This window comes from Talpa occidentalis, unplaced genomic scaffold (assembly GCF_014898055.3).
Source record: "Talpa occidentalis isolate TD23 unplaced genomic scaffold, MPIMG_talOcc4v2.1 talOcc4.2, whole genome shotgun sequence".
Taxonomy (NCBI): domain Eukaryota; kingdom Metazoa; phylum Chordata; class Mammalia; order Eulipotyphla; family Talpidae; genus Talpa; species Talpa occidentalis.
The window spans coordinates 101,508,824-101,528,686 of NW_023602073.1; the positions used below are offsets into that span (position 1 = coordinate 101,508,824).

Here is a 19,863-nt window from a genome sequence, read left to right on the forward strand (position 1 = left end):
TGAAATCTTTGGGTTTCTTAGATTCTAGCACTCAGTTGCCCTAGCAGTTACTTTTTCTCTTCGTTTTTCACTTCTGCCCTAGCTGTTACTATGCCCCCCCACACCGAAAGAGATTAAAACAAAACCACTGCAGTGTTATACTGAGATAGAAGTCAAATAGATGCCAACCATTGTAAAATGCTTTTAAAAGAACTAAATAGCAAGAAGAAAGAAAGCAATCATCTCCAAAAAATAGTCTACCCCTTTGTCTCCAGAATTCCTCTCTTGGAGAGAATTGCCTTCATTTAGATGATCCATTTGTGTCTAACTAGATAGATCCAGAAAAAGAAGGTAAAAAAGAAGGTGAATTGCTCTACCTGAGAATATGGGAAATATGTCATTTTCTAAATTCCCAAGAGAAGAGATGGAGGTTAAAACTACATCATTGATAATGAGGAATGGCAGAAGGATTTGCTTGATGATGGGAGGGGGATAAAAGATTCAACAAAACACAGCAAAGATGTTACACTAGAGACAGGCAGAGGTGACCTTGAATGCCTAACCCTCTAAGTCCATGCCAAAATCTTTGGAGGCAGGATTTCTACTTTGTACAGAATGAGGAATGGGAGTTAGGGAAATTTTATTGAGATTTTAAAGGGCAGCTGACATCTGCATGGTCACAGATTTTACCCTTGTTTATTTCACTTTTTAAAAATAATACTTGGCTCATTACACATTTCTGGCCACAAGTCTGTATGTCACTCTAGGTGACTTAAATATAATTTATAATTTTCGGGCCTCCCCTGGTGGCACAGGTGGTTGAGTGCCATGCTGTGAAGCTGCCTGCAGTGTCTGTGCCGGCCGGCCCCTGGCAAGGGTCCCACATGGCGTGGCAGACCTCTCCTGCCTCGTCTACTGCTCCCCTCAGCAGTGTATTTCATCAGTCTGCCTGTTCTGTTCCCCCCTCTGTCTCTGGTGAATCCTCTCACCCTCCTGTGCATCTGTCCTGTACCCCAGTTCTTGTATAAATAAATAAATAAATCTTTTAAAAAAAATTATAATTTTCAAGTGCAGCAACCCTTACTTATAGATATTTTGAGACTTTCTTTGTGGATTTTGAGTATATTAATTACCCATCTATTTCTGTGGTTTCCTCAAGTGTGACAGAAATAATATGGATACTAGCTTTAATTTAATGCATGGATTAAGTATGCTTCTATTCAAGATGCTAAACTAATTGAAAGATTCTTGGTTTTAATTGTTATGTAGCATTATGAACATCTTGAAAATATGGACAGTCTAATATCATGTGAAAACAGATCATAAAGTTTAACTTTGCATTTACTGTAAATATTCTCATGGGGTCCCTTTCATCAAGGACTATTAATGAGTTTGGCTCTATAAAATATATGAATATGAATTCACACCGAATGCTAGGTCATTCTTTTGATAATTGGACTGTAAGTGTGAAGTTTAGTCTTTGAGAATTGGAGTAAGTTTACAGAGGAGTAACAAACTATTAAAGAAGGAAAAAACCTTTACTACTCGTATAAATCAGCCAGTAGTTCTAGTAATTAGCAAAAATAATTAGAAAATATCTATTTTAGACTACAAAACTCATTAATTCAGTATTCCATGCATAGTCCTTTTTTTCAATATTCTGTACATACTCATTTATACCCTTTATGGAAATGTTAAGAAATTTCCATGAACAAACCACTAAAGAATTATGAACTTCCTTTTATGCCTCTATACCATGCGCTCTGGTTCATCTACAACCTATCATCTCCATTTTGTATGGGAGCCAACCTAAACTTGGCTGTGCTAAATGCATTCCTTCATGCCCCTGGACAGGGTCATAGGGAAGCTGTGTGGAGCTGATGCCACAGACCATACCAGGACGCTTGCCCTAGAAGAGGGCTTGCCTTAGAAGAAGCCTCCAGGAGATGCAGAGAACTTGAGATGATTTTCACAATCCTGAATTTGCTGGCTTAATTCCAAGCTGGAGCATCTTTCTTTCAGAGTGTGTGGACACTCAGTTCTTTTCGTCCTGCTCGGCTCTAGCAAGAGCACTAGTAGTCTACTAGGTATCACAGTCAGCTGCTAATGAGTTTAGTGTAGAGGTATTTATTAATAGAGGTATTTTCTGTTCTTGAAATAAAGGCAGAGCCAACAGACCTGATCAGTGTATGTTGAGAGCTGTTTTTCTAAATAGGCTGTTTTATAGACACTGTCAGCATTGGCCAGTTGTTTTTAAGCTCAGTGAGTTTGGGAATCAGGTGAATTCTCAGTAGTGGAGACAAAGGTTGCTTGTTTGGCAGTCACTTGTCATCCTCTCTCCAGTATGCATTCATCCATTTGTCACAGCATTTTGTGGGGAGTTGAACAGGGAAGCCTAAGAAAAATGCTTTACTCTTGTCTAGATGATAGAAAGCATTTCTCACCGCTGGTAGCATGGTGGTAACTTTTCATTCCTTCTGGCAGTTTTTAAAGACTTATTTGACTTTGGGGGAACCTGCAGTATATCTTTAAGTCACAGTTCAAAAGTATCAGACAGGGTTGTTCATTTTCAATTTTGGCTGAAAAGTCTTAACTTTGACTGTGGCACTTCAAAGTTAAGGAAAACTTGGCTTTAAAAATGGATACTGATATGAGATGGCATATTTAATGACAGATGTATCTATAGAAAGCTGTTAAGATGCAGATTATCCCCCCTGGGGTGGGGGAGGGAGATCAAAACTGCCAATCTATAAAATATACTCGATAGAGGAAGGCCTGGAATCTATCTTTGCAAGTGCTTTGATTGCAGGGGACAGTATAGCAGCATGTGGCATCATAACCCAGAGCAGACAAATCAGCTTGATGACTTTCAAAGCCAGAAATACTGCTTCAGGCAAGGGTACTCTAGTCTAGGAGAAATTAAAACATATAGAGACTGTTATTAATTCCATATCTATTTTTGTATAGTCAAATCTGTATGCAAATCCTTAGCATCTCATTTCAGCAGATTAATCTAAAAGTGAAGAGTGTTATGTGAAGGGAATGTAATGATAAAGCTCTGCAAATGAGTAACACTGCTTAAAAAATGTAGGCTGCAAACTTGGATGCCTTATTTAAAAACATTTTTGTACTGCAAAGAAATGGTTTTTATTTATATGCGTATTTGTAAATTTTTTCATCAGGGGAAAGCAATAGACCCAATTTCTAAGGTTTTTCCCTTGTAATTCTGACTTGGCAAAAGTTACAACACTAGGCTTTTTAGGCACCTCCTGTGGTTTAACATTCTACAAGTAATCAACCAAATAACTAACTAGGACTTTTATTTTTACTCCCAACTAGTCACCCAATATCTCATTTCTAAATATTGCCATGTAAGTGAAAATTTGTTTGTAAGGGGAAGGAATCTAATTACTGAGTGCAGATTAAGAAAAGAGCTTTATTATACATGCATCTGTGGAATACAGTAAATAATAGTTCTGAAGAGCATGAAGATAGATTGTGTGCCCTGCTTGGGAAAGGGAATGTAATAGCTACATTCTGATCCACTGGCTGTAGATTTACTCTATAATGGGCAGAGTCTGATACAGATAGTAGAGTAAATATTTTCAAATAGTGTCATAAACAGATAGTTTACTGCAGTAGATATTAATTCTGTCCCATATTTTTGAAACAAGTAGAGAAATCATCATAGCTTTGAAATAATGGGTGGGAGCTTTAACCTCTGTTTCCTCTCATTTGGAGAATTGATTATAGGCAAGCTGGGCATTAATCTGGCAGTTATTGCCCAGATCAAAAGCATTTGGCAATCATTTTAACCTTGAAGACTTGTGAGGTCTCAACAGATTGGATTATTCTTGTGTCGCTATACTGAGGAAGAATGCTTGGACATTCAGTTTTTAATCAGGTAAGTAAAGGAAGGTTGAGAATAAAAAGGAAACACACATCTGTATTTATTTCGAAATAGATTTTTACTCTATGTAGGCATTTCAACCTCAGTTTTCTCAAGTGTGTTTCTTCTTTGATTTCATTTTAAAAATGAGATCTTCGAGAAATCCAGAGGAGACATTCTTTGAGGCAGAAAGCTCATTTCTCTCTGTCCTTTGTGGACTTCCTTCACAGATGAAACTTTCATTGATTGTGAAATGTGATTACACACTTCAGAGAGAATACTAAAGCCCTCCAGTTAATAATAGCCATGGTCAATTACCTGAAAGGTAGAATCTCCTTTCTGGAGTTGAATGAGAGAGTAATGATTGGCCTAGACAAGTTCCCTCCACTGTATGTATCCTTTGGTGTTGGTCATTCCAACTAAGTTGATGATTATGCACCAAACATCTGGATTCTAGCTGACTTGATTCCTGACCAAGGAGTTGATGGTGCTGGTGCTGACCTACTCAAACTATTTGAACAGTCAAAACATAACTTATACTGGACAAAGTTATACAGATAAGCAAGACTCTCAAGAATAATGTGACAGGGGAAGAGACCAGAATGTAGGTGGAAATCAACTCCTCCCCCAAAAAAGAATCAGGAAGGTTTTTAAGCTCTGGGGTGTGCTAGTGAAAAAGTACTGAAGAACTTTTGTGTGAAGGTTGATAAATGTGATGTGTTGAGCATACTTGGTAATCCCTGAGCTTGTTATCAACTCAGTAATCCCTTTGTGATTTGTGTTTGTTGACTGTTGATCCTCAAAATGGGGTTTCTACCTTTCCACAGAAACTGGGAGCTCAGGTTGCTGTCTTCCCTGATGATTACCTTTCCAATCTGATGGCTCCTATGTCCTTGATGAAGATATTCCTGGATTGTAAATCTTCAAGATTTTTAAATGATTTAAATCTTAAAGAGGCAGAGAAAGAATTTATAATTACAAGTTTTCTAAATCAAATGCTCTAAGAAAAGGGAGTCAGGGGCCTGGAGACAGGAAGAAACACATTCAGTGTTTAGTCAAGCTGAATGTTCAAGTGTAGTAACTAAATATACATTATTTAGAATGAAAAAAAAATTCAATAGGAAACTTTTTGATTTGGTTTAATTTTAGATATTTAGTAAAAAATTAGTTGTGTTTTTGTGATACTTACTAAAAATAGGAATGATAATCATTTTATACTAGCATCTAGAATTATGTATAAGGCAGTATTTCTAAAGATAGATTTTCTTTTTTTGGTTTTCATATTCTTATTACTTTACTACCTTACATTTAATATCTCATGGTGTTATTTTCTCACAGTGTTGTTTTGTGTTCTCTTTCAGAATTTTTCCACTTAATATTTAAAATTAAAGTAGAATCAGTAATGTCTGGGTTTTATAGCTCAGTTGACACCACAAGCATGGACAAAAGTATGAGGTCAAATAGGAGAAACTTCTCTGGAAGTATGATGCTTTTTTAGTGGTTTTTGATTAAGCACAAGGTCCCAAGTCTTTTGAATCTAACCAGTGTTCAAAAGGCCTTCAAAAAAGTTATCAAGGGCAGCTGCACTGCAATAACCTGGATCTGTGTTATCCAGTGTGGTGGCCATCAGCCACATGGTTTACTGGGCATTTGAAACATGGCTAATCTGGATTGAGATGTGCTGTGCTGTGTTTACAGTGGATTTCAAAAATTTAGTATGAAAAAAGAATATAAGGGCCTCCCTGGCAGGCAATTGAAAGCAGTGCTGTGAAGCTGTCCATAGCCTCTGCAGCGTGGGTTAGATCCCCGCTGGCTGGGGAGATACCCACATGGTGCGGCAGACCTCTCCTGTCTCGCCTGCTGCTCCCCTCAGCAGTGTATTTCAATCGGTCTGCCTGTTCTGTTCCCCACTCTGTCTCTGGTGAATTCTGTCACTCCCCCACACATCTGGCCTGTACCCTGGTTCTTGTATGCATGAATAAATAAATCTTTAAAAAAAAAAAGAAAAAAGAATATAAAACATCTCAATAGTTTTTATATTGATTTCATGTTGAAATCATATTTTGGATACATTGAATTAAATAAAATTTATATCATTTGATTTCACTGTTTTTTTACTTTCAACATGGCTGCTGGAAAATTTTAAATTTCATGTGACTCACATTTGTGACTATTGCTATATTTTATTGGACAGCATTGATTCTAGATCTCTTTTACTAAGTAGTGTCTTATCTTAAGTATGATTCTCCCAATGATCATGCTACCACTGTGTTAGTACAGAAGGTTAGAGCTGTAAAATTGCCAGTGGAGCTAAGATCAAGAATTTTCCATGTAACTATGTCCCTGGCATAAATTGTACAGAGATTCATAGTGTGTACTATATTCACCCTCCCTCCCCATAATTTGTCCCTCATTTTAGCCCAATAGAGCAGCATGTCAGAAATGGGGGTCCTTTGGTAATCTCAACTTGTTGCTAGCTCACAACTGGATTGCTTCTGCAGTTTCTTCAGAATGAAACTGTTTCAAAAATAAGCTTCTTAATTATGTCATGGGTTCACCATGAGGGTATACAAACAGATCCTCAGCAGTAGCTAATTTTCCTTTAATTGTATCTCATTCTTATGTTGGAATATCCTATTTCTTATTCATGGAAAGCTCTAATGCATGTTAATTCATTTCAGGTGGAGTAACTAACACAGCACAATATCAGAACAGACTAATGGTATATGAACCTAACCAGGTAAGAATCATATAAAAAAGCTCATTACCTTAATTAAAATGAATTTTAAAAGATTTCCACAGTAATTAGTAATTGGTATGCCAAGTCTGTGTACATACTGCACCTTAAACTTATATAAAGAAAAGGAAGCATCTGGATAAACTGTTTTTTGGTTCCTTTTTTTACCTTCCCTCATGAAATTTCAACTAGTTTTATGCTATATACATGCTTAACTCTTCCAGAGTTTTTTTTTACAAAGTAAAAAAAAAAAGCAAAATATGTTGATGAGTTAAATGCTCTTTGTTTCCATTTTCTAAGTGACTCTTCATATTCAGAGCATCCAGAGGAAGTTTAATTGTCCTATTGCTATGTCCTTTCAGAAAGTGTGTCATTTTAGGAAAGGAACATGCTTATGGTTTTGTTATTCCCAAATAACGTATTAATTTTTACTTAACTAAGTATAGCAAAATGTTCTAACACTATGTCTGGGACAAATTCAAAGAAGTCTTTGAAGTGTTTGAATATGTTTTTTTTCTAACAACTTGGAAGCATTTTGAGGTGCCTGTCCTTCTGGTCACTTTTTATACACCCTTAATGACTTTTCTCCAGCAAAGTAGTACAATTTTTATTCTTTTTACTTCTATCAAAATATCTTTGACCTTGACAACTGTTTGTTAAATTTTGCCATCTCTGTGATTTTAGAAATATATTTCTCATAATTATGACAAAATTCCAAAATGATTTGATTTTGGACTTTCATATTCACCACCTGAAGATTATGGAACACAAAAACAACAGGTTGGCTTTGGGAATCTGTGTCAGGATATGTCCAGGGTGACCTGAGTGTCTTTGATATCTTTTTACTTTAATAATCATTTGCTTCTAAATTTAACTGAGGTATTTCTCTCTTTGCAAGTGTGTTTCCTGATGTCATTAGGAGCAGTAAGCTTCAGAGACCATGTACCATGGGTCAGATGTCTCAGGAGGGATCATTAATTGCACTTGCTTGAGCTCGGTGTACACGTGGTTAAAGAGAAAGATGGTGTTAACATTTCTCAAATGAGTTCTGTTTCATGTTTGTACACACATGCTCTTTTTAAAAATTCTGCTGGCATATTGTTTACGGTGGGTACTGGCAAACATCACATCTGCTTGCATCTTGCTCAGAATCTCAATAACTCTATCATTCAGCCCTGGTGCTTATTTCTCTTCTAGGCCTTTGTGGAGCATCGATAATGCCTGCCATCTGCCACAGAGCACATCGCTACCTGCCAACCGGCAGGCTGGGGTGACCTCTGCTTCCCCACCACTGATTAGTATTCACACACTAGCTTATTAGGAATGACCCGACCAGGCCTCTGTGTTTCTTTGCCTTTGCAGTGGCTGGCAGCTCACCTGGCAGGCACTGCAGTGAAGGAAGCTAAAGATATAATCAGGGGATCCAGCAGCCTTTCCAAACCAGATGGCGTCCATAGTTCTGTGGCAGGGGACCGGACTACTAATGCAAACATTGATTCCTAATACTGTAATGGGTTGTCTCATAGAAAGACCCAAGGAAAGCATCATCAGTTAAATCTATTCATGTGTAATGTATTAAAGATATTTCTTAGCAGAGTATCTGCAAGAAGGATTTGACTATTTTATTAAAGAAGACATTTAATTGGAAGGAGATTTTACATGTTTAAGAAAGGGGAACAGATAAATACAAGCCTTTCTAACTGTACCGACCACTTTTTTCTTCCTTTTCTTTTTGAGTGTATTTTTAAAAGGGGAATTAGAAATGAGCTAGTGGATATGCTTTTGTGAATGGACAATATTTGTATAAAACTTTTTTTTTTGCTTCTTTTACAGCTTTGTGAACTGCTGAAATTCTATGTATTCAAAACATTTTTTTTCCTGCTTCTTCCTTTACAGCTTTGTGAACTAGTGAAATTCTATGTATTCAAAACATCATATGATTTTTCTGGTTGAAATCCAATTTTTTCTTGGCATAAAGGAATCTGGGTTGTTTTTGTATATCTAGTGTTTATGTAGAAAGGAAATGATTAGGTTTACTTACCTGCCTGTTACTTAGTTGAGATTTAAAAATCGAAGTCATATCATTTTCATCTCATTTTATGTTATATTTTAAACAGGGGCTTTAAGAGAGGTTGATTATTCCTTTTTCATTATTGAGAGTGACCTAGAACCAAAATATTGGCTATTTCAACATTCCCTAAAGTTATCATATAAAACTTGGCCTCCTATTAAAACAAATAGATGTGTGCCTAGAATTAACTTTTCCCTATTTGGCAGATGTGATTATAAATATGTTAATGGAGGCCGATACAAAACAGTGTGGAAGTTTGTTGCTGAATCAAATCTTAGCTCTTCCATTGATCTCTGGAGGTTAATTTTGAAAAGAATCACACAGGCCCCTTCATCCGAGCTGATGTAGGGACCTCTGGTTGTTAGTGATTATTATCATAGTAATACTTTTTAAAGGGTCCATTTAGTGCATTATTCTAAATAGTAATATTAGTTCACTTAATTGTTAAAACAGGCTTCTCAGGTGGGTGTTACCCCATTTTACAGACGAGAAAGCAGATATAGAGGCTAAGTAAATTGCTCAAAGTCACACATTGGTTATAAACTCAGGTATTTTGGATTGAGTGCCTGTTTTTTTTTTTTTTAAGATTTATTTATTTATGCATACAAGAACTGGGGCACAGACCAGATGTGTGGGAGGGTGAGAGGATTCACCAGAGATAGAGTGGGGAACAGAACAGGCAGACTGACTGAAATACACTGCTGAGGGGAGCAGCGGGAGAGATCAGAGAGGTCTGCTGCGCCACGTGGGTATCTCCCTGGCTAGCTGGAATCGAACCCACACTGCAGAGGCTACGGATAGCTTCACAGCACTGCGCTCAACCGCCTGTGCCACCAGGGAGGCCCGAGTGCCTGTTTTCTTAATTTTTATACTGCTGTATAGTATAAATTACTATGCACTTCCACTCTTAAATAATTTGCATGATTAACTTTTCTGAATTGGGTAAGATAACCATGAAAATTTCTGTATGCTTATGTTCCTCTTTTATAATGCAACATATCCTATAAGATGCACCCCAAACAAGAGGAAATGCCTTATATAAATCATAAAGTAGAGTTGGAGTATGTGGTTCTTCTGCCCTTGTTTTCAGGTTGGAAGCCTATAAAGCCACAGGCTTTGAAGTAAATAAACAGCACCGAATAAAATGTAGGGCGTGAGCATTAGGGTCTCCACTACTAAAGAGGCACTGCTGTTTCCTACTATGAAGTTCTCCTCTTAACAGAATTCACCTGAACTTCTTTCTTCAGAATAAGTGGATAAGCCGCAGCCCCATGCTGCAGAGAAGGGTCTACCATTCCATGGCTGCTGTGCAAAGGAAGCTTTATGTTCTTGGAGGCAATGACCTGGACTACAATAACGACCGGATCCTCGTGCGGCATATAGATTCTTACGACATAGATGCTGACCAGTGGACCCGTTGTAATTTCAACCTGTTGACTGGCAAGTACCTTCCATTCAGTAAAGCAGAAAAAGTTGAGATCCATACTTAATACCTTAGGCATCTTTTTAGCACATCTCTAAATGTTAAATGCATAGTGCTAGCACAACTTGATATTTTATTAACCAGAAAGGTGTATTTTTCTCTCAAAATTTCACTTCATCAGGAGGCTGAGCACCTGTTTTCACGGGGCCTGTGTTACTTTTGTGCACATTCTCACATAGCTGAGACATGCCAAGTCCATTCTTGTCAACCAGGGAACTTTGATGTGAGTAGGAGAAGCCAAATGCTGAAGGAATTAGTAACTTCTCAGAACCCATTTATTCTTATTTCTCACTACTTTTCATCATCTCTATTTCTTGTGAGTCCAGAAGAATCTGTATTATTTGTTACTGTCAAATATTGCTCTTGGCTGTATTCTCCCCAAAACTAACCCTTAGGGCAGTTCTATGGTTAGGAGTTTGACTACATTTCTGGCTATACATACCATTGAAACATTGCCACAGGGCTGTGCTAGGTTTCAACCAGCCTTATCCCAATGGGGAAGGAAAGGAAAGTAGTGGACAACTTACACCTGACATTTCCTGAGTTGAAAACTTTTCCTCCCTTTTCAGCTTGTATTAATAACATCCACAAGTGATCAGTTCCCTTCCAGGCTGTTCTACTAATAGGACAATCACAAACTCAGAATGGTGGGCTGGACTAGTGCTTGAAGACATTTTAATATGCTGAGTGGTCAGTCACTCAATCACTTTCAGCTGCAGCTGGGGAGGCACTATTGGGAATATAGCCAGTGTGAGAGGCTTAGATACTGTGTATTGAACTCCTGTTTTTGTAAATAATTTTTGAGGTTCACCTACAAGTGATTAACTCTAAGTTGTTGTAGTGGTACCATAAACCCTCAGTCCTGGCATCTGTGATTTTGTGTGCTGTTGGATCCAGCTTATTTATTACTCCAGTCAATCCTGTGTCAGCCCATCAATAAAAAGAGACTATCCTCACTCTCTGATGGCCTCCAGGGAAGAATAGTGGTAGCGAGTTATTCTGTCTTCTTTTTTAAATGGGGAAGTCACCTTTTATCATTTTGGCGTGTCACCATCTAGGGACTATGCAGTTTGGTCCCAGCTCAGATACTTTAATATAGTCTTAAAACTGTTGTATATGTAAAGAAAGGGAGGGTAGTAACTTTATCAATCTTTTCTGTCATTGGTCTTCATTTGAGGCACACTAGGGGCACAGTTCTGTTTTATTGGCTTCTTGGGTGTTGCAGCCGTTTCTTTACAGATGTGAACACTTGAATTAAAGTATTTGTAGGTACAAGAGATAGTCTGCATTTCTAAAATATACATTATTTCTATCATGATAAATTAATGGCACACACCATCGTATAGAATGCTTGGTTCTTTGTGGCTTGTTATTGTTGTATGTAATGCTTTATTTACTAACTTGGTGGGCTAATAAGTATTTTGACTTGGTTCTAACCTGAGACAGATTCATTCACTAAGAAATAGTGGTTAATTCTTCCATTTGAGTACTGGGAGGCAGTGATTAGTTGCTGTAAAAATCCTGTGGAATATACAAGTATGCCAAGGGGGAAAATGTATCCCTCAGTGGCAAAAGGGTTAATTAAGACATGCAACGAAATAGATTTATTTTTCTTTTTATTCAATTCTCTTTACTTTAGGCCAAAATGAATCTGGAGTTGCTGTCCATAATGAGAGGATATATTTAGTTGGTGGATATTCGATTTGGACAAATGAGCCTCTGGCTTGTATCCAGGTGAGTGGTTGTGAAATTCTTTTGAAGTTTGTTCAAGTGTTTCAGTGAGGTTATTTTTCCCAGTGTGTTTCCTGAAGGAAGAGATACTTAGATGTAGGAAGAGGCTTTTGTCTATGCAGCTTGTTCAGCCACTAAACTTCATTCTGCATCCTAAAAATTTTGCCTTATGATTTAATTCTATTGAAAATAAAGATGGGAATAAACTTTGAAGATATATGTAATATATACTGGAAATGAGGAACGTGGCATACTTTTCCCTGTTTCATAAACCAAAAATATTTAGAATCTTTGGCAATAGTTCTTTCCACTCCTTAAAACCTTACAAATGCCTCTTTTCCATTCAATTGCTTTATTTTCTTTATCATAATTTGTTCATTTATAACCACCACCTACTAAGGTGTTCTTCCTTCCTACCAGAGGTTGTGACATTGTGGCTTACTATTGTTCTGATAGGGACAGCCTCTGTCCCAGAGTATAGGCCTGGTCCATCAGCATGTGAAGAGCCTAGGCTGGGCAAATAGCCAGCTGGGTCTTTTAGAACAGCAATTGCTTTTGTTGACAGACATTTTCAAGGCATTATTTCACAATTTTGATGCAGTTGTTTTTGTTTTATTGTTTTCTGATAACATTGGCATGTATTAGCTATGACCTTTCTCTTCATTTCCAAAAACATAAGTCCTCATATTATCTAACTTCTTGCATATTCAGATTAGCTAACCTCATCTTTGTGGAGAAATTTTTAACAACTGTTTCAGTATCCTTAATAGTTGCAGGACTATTCAAGCTTTTAATTTCTTCTTCAATCACATATCATTAGGGTTATATATATATTTTTTTTTTCAAGAAACTTGCCATATTGCTGAATGTCTGAAGGTCAGCATATAATTGTGTTTTCCTTATAGTAACCCTTAATATTCATAATAGCTGTTTTTTCCTCTTTTTTTGACTTGTCTGGGGATTTTAACGTATTTCTACTATTGATAAAGATCAAATAGATCTAAATCAGCATGGGTAGCTTTGTTATGAACAACATAATTAACAAGCTGGTCCTAATGGGAATAAGTTTTGGATAGAACAATTAGGATATATTTTTCCTCCTTTTTTTCTTTTTGTTTTGAGATATAATTGGCATTTAATATTACAGTAGCTTAAGGTGTTTAACATTTTACATAAATATATATTGCTAAATGCAAACAAACTTAATATCCATCACATCACAGTTATAAAAGTTTTTTGTGATAACTGTTAAGATTTACTCTTATCTACTTTCCAATATAAAATATGCTATTTTAAACTATAATCACCATGCTATGCATTGTATCTCAAGAACTTATGACTGGAAATCGGTTCCTTTTGAGCACACCATACATGTGTATATACATACACATGTAATTATAAATGATGTGTGTAAATATATCTCACATTTCTTTATTTGTTCACCTGTCAATGGGCTCTAGTTTCCATTATTTGGCTGTTATAAATAATACCACGATGAACATGAGTACAGATAGTGTTTTTGAGATATACCTGTAAGTAGAATCGATGGATCATATGATAGCTTTAATTTTAATTTTTTGAGGATCCACCATCTTTATTTTTTATAGTGGCTACACCAATTAACATTCTCACCAAGATTCTTCACATCCTTGCCAACATTTGTTACCTCTTGTCTATTTGATGGCATTGCAGGTTTGTGATGATACCTCATTTTGATTTACATTTCCCCTATGATTAGTAATGTTGAGCATTTTTTCCTGAGTGTGTCGGCAATTTGTATGTTTTCTTTGAAAAAATGTCTAATTAGATCCTCAGATTTATTTTTTTTGACTTCTTTGTATACTTTGGATTTTAACCCCTATCAGATATATGATTTGACATTATTTTCTCCCACTTAGTAGGTTGCATTTTCATTTTGTTACTTTCCTTTGTTGTGGAGAAACTTTCTAATTTCATGTAGTTCCCCTTGTTTATTTTTGCTTTTGTGCTTTGTTTTTATTGTCAAATAAAAAAAGTCATTGCCAAGACCATAGTCAAAAGAGTTAACCCCATGATTTCTTCTTGGGGTTGTATAGTTTCAGGTCTTAGGTTCCGGTTCTTAATCCTTTTTAATTGTGTATGGTATAAGATCAAGGTCCAGTTTCATTCTTATCATTCTTATGCATATGCCTGCCCAGTTTTCTAACACCATTTGTTAAAGAGATTGTCCTTCCCCATTATTTAATTTTTGTTCCTTGTCATATGTTAATCAACCATAATGCATGGTGTTTTTTCTGGGCCCTCTATTCTGCTCCACTCATCTGTGTCTTTTTTTTTAAATGTCAATACCATAATATTTTCTTTACTATAGCTTTGTAGTAGTTTGAAACCAAGGGATGTGATGTCTCCAGCTTTGTTCTTCTTTCTCAAGATTATTTTTGGGGCTTTTGACTATTGGGGCCTTTTGTGGTTACATACAAATTTTAGGATTTTTTTTTTTCTGTAAAAACTTTCATTGTAATATTGTTAAGGATTGCATTACTCTTGGTAGTCTGGCATTTTAATAATATTAATTCTTATTTGTACCTTCAATTTATTTTACCAGTGTCTTCTAGTTTTCAGAATGTAGAATTCTTACCTCCTTGGTTAAATTTATTCTTAAGTATTTGTTCTTTTTGATGAAGTTGTCAATGGGATTGTTTTCTTAATTTTTCTTTGTAATAGTTCAGTGTTAGTGTGTGGAAGCACAATTGATTTTTATGTATTGAATTGTATTGAATTTGTAGTCTGCCACTTTCCTGAATTTATTTTAAGTTTTTTTTTTTTTTTGGTAGAGACAATATAGTTTAATATAGTGTAATATAGACAATATAGTGTAATATCAGTCATCTGCAAATACTTGGTTGTACGTCATCCTTTCTAATTTGGATGCCTTTTTACTTTTTTTCTTGCCTGATTGCACTATGACTTCAATTACTATGTTGAATAAAAAGTAGCAAGGTGGGCATCCTTGTCTTGTTCCTGCTCTTAGAGGAAAAACTTTAACAGACTGTATGTGAACTTAGGGCTTGTATATGAATTTTACTATGCTGAGGTATATTCCCTCTACCTAGTTTGTTGCGAGTTTCCATTAAGAATGGATATTGAAATTTGTCAAATGATTTTTCTGAATCTATTGAGATGATTGTATGATTTTTATCTTTCATGTTAATGTGCTATTGTCACACTGATTTGTATATTTGAACCATCCTTGAATCCCTGCAATAACTGCATTTGGTCATGGTATATGATCTTTGTTGAATTATTATTGAATTCAGTTTGCTAGTAATTTTGCTGAGAATTTTTGCATCTGTATTTATTCAGGATAGTTTTCTTGTGTTGTCCTTGACTAGTTCTGTATCAGAGTAATGCTGGAGTTATAAAACGAGTTGGCCACTCTTCTTTCTTTTTGAAGTTTCAGAAGGGTTGGTATTAATTCTTCTTTAGACATTTGGTTGGATTCACCAATGAGGTCATCAGGTCCTGGACTCTTCTTTGTTGGGAGATTTTTCCATCTCCTTATTAGTAACCAGACTGTTCAAATTTTCTATTTCTTCATAGTTCAGTGTTGTTAGATTGTTGTTTCCAGTTTATCCATTTTTTTGAGCTTGTCCAATTTGTTGATGGGTAATTGCTTATGTAATTTCTTATGATCCTTTGTATGGTATGTTATAATATCTCTCCTTTCATTTTTAACTTTATTCCTCTTTGTTTCTTGATATGTCTAGGTAAAGGTTTGTCTATTTTATCTTTTTTTTTTAAAGATTTATTTTTACTTATGCATAGAAGAGCTGGGGTACAGGCCAGAGGTACAGGGGGAGGGGAGAGAAGATTCACCAGAGACAGAGTGGGGAACAGAACAGGCAGATGCACCGAAGTACACCGCTGTGGGGAGTAGTGGGCGAGTCAGGAGAGGTCTGCTGCGCCATGTGGGTAGCTCCCTGGCCAGGAATCGAACTTATGCTGCAGTGGCTGCAGATAGCCTCATAGATTGCATCTTAACCCCTTGCGCCACCAGGGAGTTATCTTTTATTTTTTTTTTAAAGTTTCTTTTCATTGACCCTTCTATTATCTTTTAGGTCCAAACATTTCCTTTCTTCTAAATGTTGGGCTTAGTTTGATCTTCCTTTTCCAGTTCCTCGAGGTGTACAGTTGGGTGGTTTTTTGGACTTCATTTTCAGTAATAGCATTTATCACTATACTCTTCCCACTTAGAACTTCTGTTGCATCCTAGACATTGTGGTATGTTACATTTCCATTTTATCTCAATTTTTTTATTTTTTCTTTAATCCATTAGTTGTTCTGTAGCAAGTTGTTTAATCTTCACATTTTGGAGAACTTTCAGCTTTCTTATTTTAATTGATTTCTAGTTTCATGCCATTGTGTTAGTAAGACTTGTTTTGTGGCCTAACGTATTATCTATCCTGATGATGTTCCAGGATATATTTTTCTTAAGCACACATGGTACATTTAGAAAAACCTATCATGTACTAGGTCTAATGTGAAGAAAATTTAAATAAACTTCAAAAAATTAAGTATTATATCAAATATGATCTCTAAGTACAACACAATTAATTTAGAACTTAACAAATATACAGGTATTTGTCTTTTGTTAAGTAAATATGGATTGTATATTTGCTAAGTAAATATGGTTTAAAAAAGTCATAACGGAAATTTAAAAAAAAAACCTAGAAATGATTGGTAATGAAAATAATACATGTAAATCTTGAGTGGTATATCATTGTAAGTTAGAAGATGATCTAAAATATAAACTCGGTGTAGGAGATAGAAATTATAAATGAGAGGAAAATAATGACCTAGAAAGTAATCACACAGTATAATGATCAAAGCCACAAGTTAGTTCTGTGAAAAAGGGAGTTTTTTTGATTGAAGGTTGTATTGTAGTGGAGCTCAGTCATGTCCTTTACATAACAAAAGCATAAACATTTCTCTCAAGGAGTGCTTTTAGTCTTTCATTCCAGCATATTCTATCAGTCTTTACTGTCTTTGTTTCTTTTTACATTTCAAAATTGGTAAAACATTGAACTGGGCAATAGGCAGTGCTTTGTAATGCTGGTACCCCGTTTTTTTAGTGATTTTGGTGCCCTTCATCTGACTTGCACAATGGAAGCAAGTTTGGGTTTATTATGAAATAAAGATGCAAAATTAAAATAAATTTAAGGGTATATTTCTACTAATTTTAATATTAAATTAGCTCAAGGAATAGAAATCAAGCTAGAATGATCACTAATCACATATACTAATTAACTCCTCATGATTTCTGGATGTTCCAAATAAGCAAATCTCTTCTCAAAAGATGAAGGGGTATATGTGTATATTTTAAATTGCTCAGGCTATTCTACAGTAGCTTCAGGATTAAGGTGATTCTAAAAGAGATGATTCATAAATGTTTTAATCAATGCCTTTATCAGTGGAATAAATTTTACCTCCAAGATCCAACAATAAAATATTTGAATATATTTGTTTTTTTATTTTAAAAAATCAGCACTGTGGATAGTTCTGTGTTCATTTCCATTTTGATGTACAAAATTAATCATTTTGCAAATGCTGTATTTATTCCCTTGGCTGGCAGACTGGTCTTACAAAGCACAGATAAATTTGATTTAAGGGTCTGAACTGCTTATAGATAATAAGTGCACATATAAGCATAAGGGCACTTGACATATGGATTGTCACTAAGAGATGTTTGCAATGGAAGTCTTCATGGATAATAGCCTCATCATACATCATATCTGTCACTTTAGTTATTGACAACTGTTTATGCATTATATTAACATTTATTCTGAGGTATGGTTATACGATCTCATTATTTTCCAATTTTTTGGGTGACTGTGGACTATTTTTGTTCACTAAGTAATTCACATTAAATGTATTGATGAGACTAGCTACATGTTCAAAGCTACATGATGAGACTAGCTACATGAGACTACCTACATCTTCAAAGCGAGCTTTCCTACTTCTTTCCTACTTGCTGGAGGAATATCCAACAGAGAAGCAGATCATGGAAGAATAGAATAGTGTTCCTGAGAAAAATCTTGATTAGATAGTAGAAATTGTGAAGAACAAATCAGCAGGTTAAAAAGGGCTAAGTGACAGGGCCTCCCGGTGATGCAGCAGTTGAGCGCTGGGTTGCGAAGCTGCCCACAGCCTCTGCAGCGCTGGTTTGATCCCTGGCTGTTCCCCGGCCACCGGAGGAGGGTCCCACATGGCGCGCAGACCTCTCCTGCCGCCCGCTGCTCCCCTCAGCAGTGTACTTCGGTCCTTCTGCCTGCTCTGCTCCCCGCTCTGGCTCTGGTGAATTCTCTCACCCTCCCGTGCTTCTGACTGTACCCAGTGCTTGTATAAATAAATAAATAAACCTTAAAAAAAAAGGGCTAAGTGATGAAGAAAACAGTATACATGCTAAAAATATCAGTTTAGATTTTTCATTGTAAGTCACAAATCTATGTAATCCCTGGATTCTAAGGGCATGACTAAGATTAATGAAAGTCACACTCAAAAAGTTCTATTGGTCTGTTAATATTTAGAAGAGATAAAGTAATTATTTTGCCCTTGACATACCAGCCAAATAATCTGTCAGAGGTGACTGCCCTTTCTGGGTTCTAATGAAAATTTATTTCACTTTTACCTTTTAGGATTCATTCATACAAGCAAGTATTATATTGGTGTTGAGAAAGCATATTATTTTATTTCCTTTTACTACATGACCTAACACGGACTGCTTGGGCAATCCAATCGAGAAAAGCTGAGATACTTTTAAATTCAAACTTGTTGAAAGATTGAGACTCGTACTTATTCATAAAGATTCAGGGAAAATATTTAAAAGATTCCTGAAGAAAGTGAAGGTGGCCTTGTTTATGGGTGTGTAAGCAAATGTCTGGCAGAAGTTGATGTTAATCTGGTGCGCCATGTATGACGAGTAGCACGTAAGGGAGCAGCTGCGTAAGTGTGCAAGTGATTAGTCTGTTTCCAGATCACCTCCACTGCTCTTCATTTGTGATTACTTCCTTTTGGCTGGAGGATGTGCTTGCCAAGCTGGCACCTCATCTCCCAAATGCCTTCTTTTTGCCAGTTTACAGGGGAGTGTTTTGGAGAAAAATGACTAATGCTTCCTTTTCCCTTCTCACAGATTAAATAAATTACATCTGCTTAACATATGCAGTATCTCTGGCACTGAGAACCAGATGAAAGCTCTCTGAATGACCTCAACTGACAGTTTCTCTTCCAGAAATGTATTCAGTTAGGGAGAAAATATCATGAGTAGCATGCAGTCCTTGATCTTTCTTGGGTCACATACTTGAGCTCAAATATTGGCTCAAGCACTTACTAGCTGTATAACCTTGAGCAAGTCACTGCTTTCTCTGTATCTCAATTTTCTTCTCTATAAACATTAAAACAATACTTAGCCTTATATAGCAGGGGTAAATACTGAAAGATATTTAATGAAACATTGATCAAAATCCCATTGGGAATTTCCTTTTTCTCACAGATTGGGGGAATGACTTGTCAAAATGACCTGTAAGTTTTCAAGGAAAATGAAAGGACTCATCAGTATTTTGAAGTGACTGGGGGATACTTGCCCTACCCAATCAAATATAAATGTGGACTACAGGAAGCTAGAGACATCAACAGAAGGAAAAGTTTGTGTGTAGCCAATTGTTTGTATTTAGCAAAACAAATTAGTAGAGATGGGATATAATTTATAAATGGGGTGGGAAAGTTAAATGTCCATTTGGAGTGTGATATTTCTTCTACTCTAGGCCTTAGTGATTTTCTTCTTGATCCTCAAATTTCAAGGGTCCCTTTCATCTAATAAGTGTTATTGTAATTAAAGACTTCAGACTTACCCATCTGGGTGACAGATGAAGGTATGTGTGTTCTTCAAGATCATTAGAGTACCAGCAAGTCTATGGTTGGAATATTGGAGCACACCT

General features: G+C 36.1%; 1 protein-coding gene across 8 annotated transcripts in view; it reads left to right on the forward strand.

Moving 5' to 3' along the window:
• The window catches only part of KLHL32 (kelch like family member 32), a 178,152-nt gene that overhangs the window by 153,340 nt on the left and 4,949 nt on the right, over window positions 1–19,863 (forward strand). For 7 of the 8 annotated variants that reach the window (XM_037520130.2, XM_054699040.1, XM_054699041.1 and 4 more), the window contains 3 exons: window positions 6,550–6,608; window positions 9,924–10,116; window positions 11,799–11,893. In XM_037520130.2, coding sequence (XP_037376027.1) covers window positions 6,550–6,608; window positions 9,924–10,116; window positions 11,799–11,893 — 347 coding nt within the window. Of the gene's footprint in view, window positions 1–6,549; window positions 6,609–9,923; window positions 10,117–11,798; window positions 11,894–19,863 lie in introns of those variants that run through there. The other variant, XM_037520135.1, reaches the window with a different exon arrangement.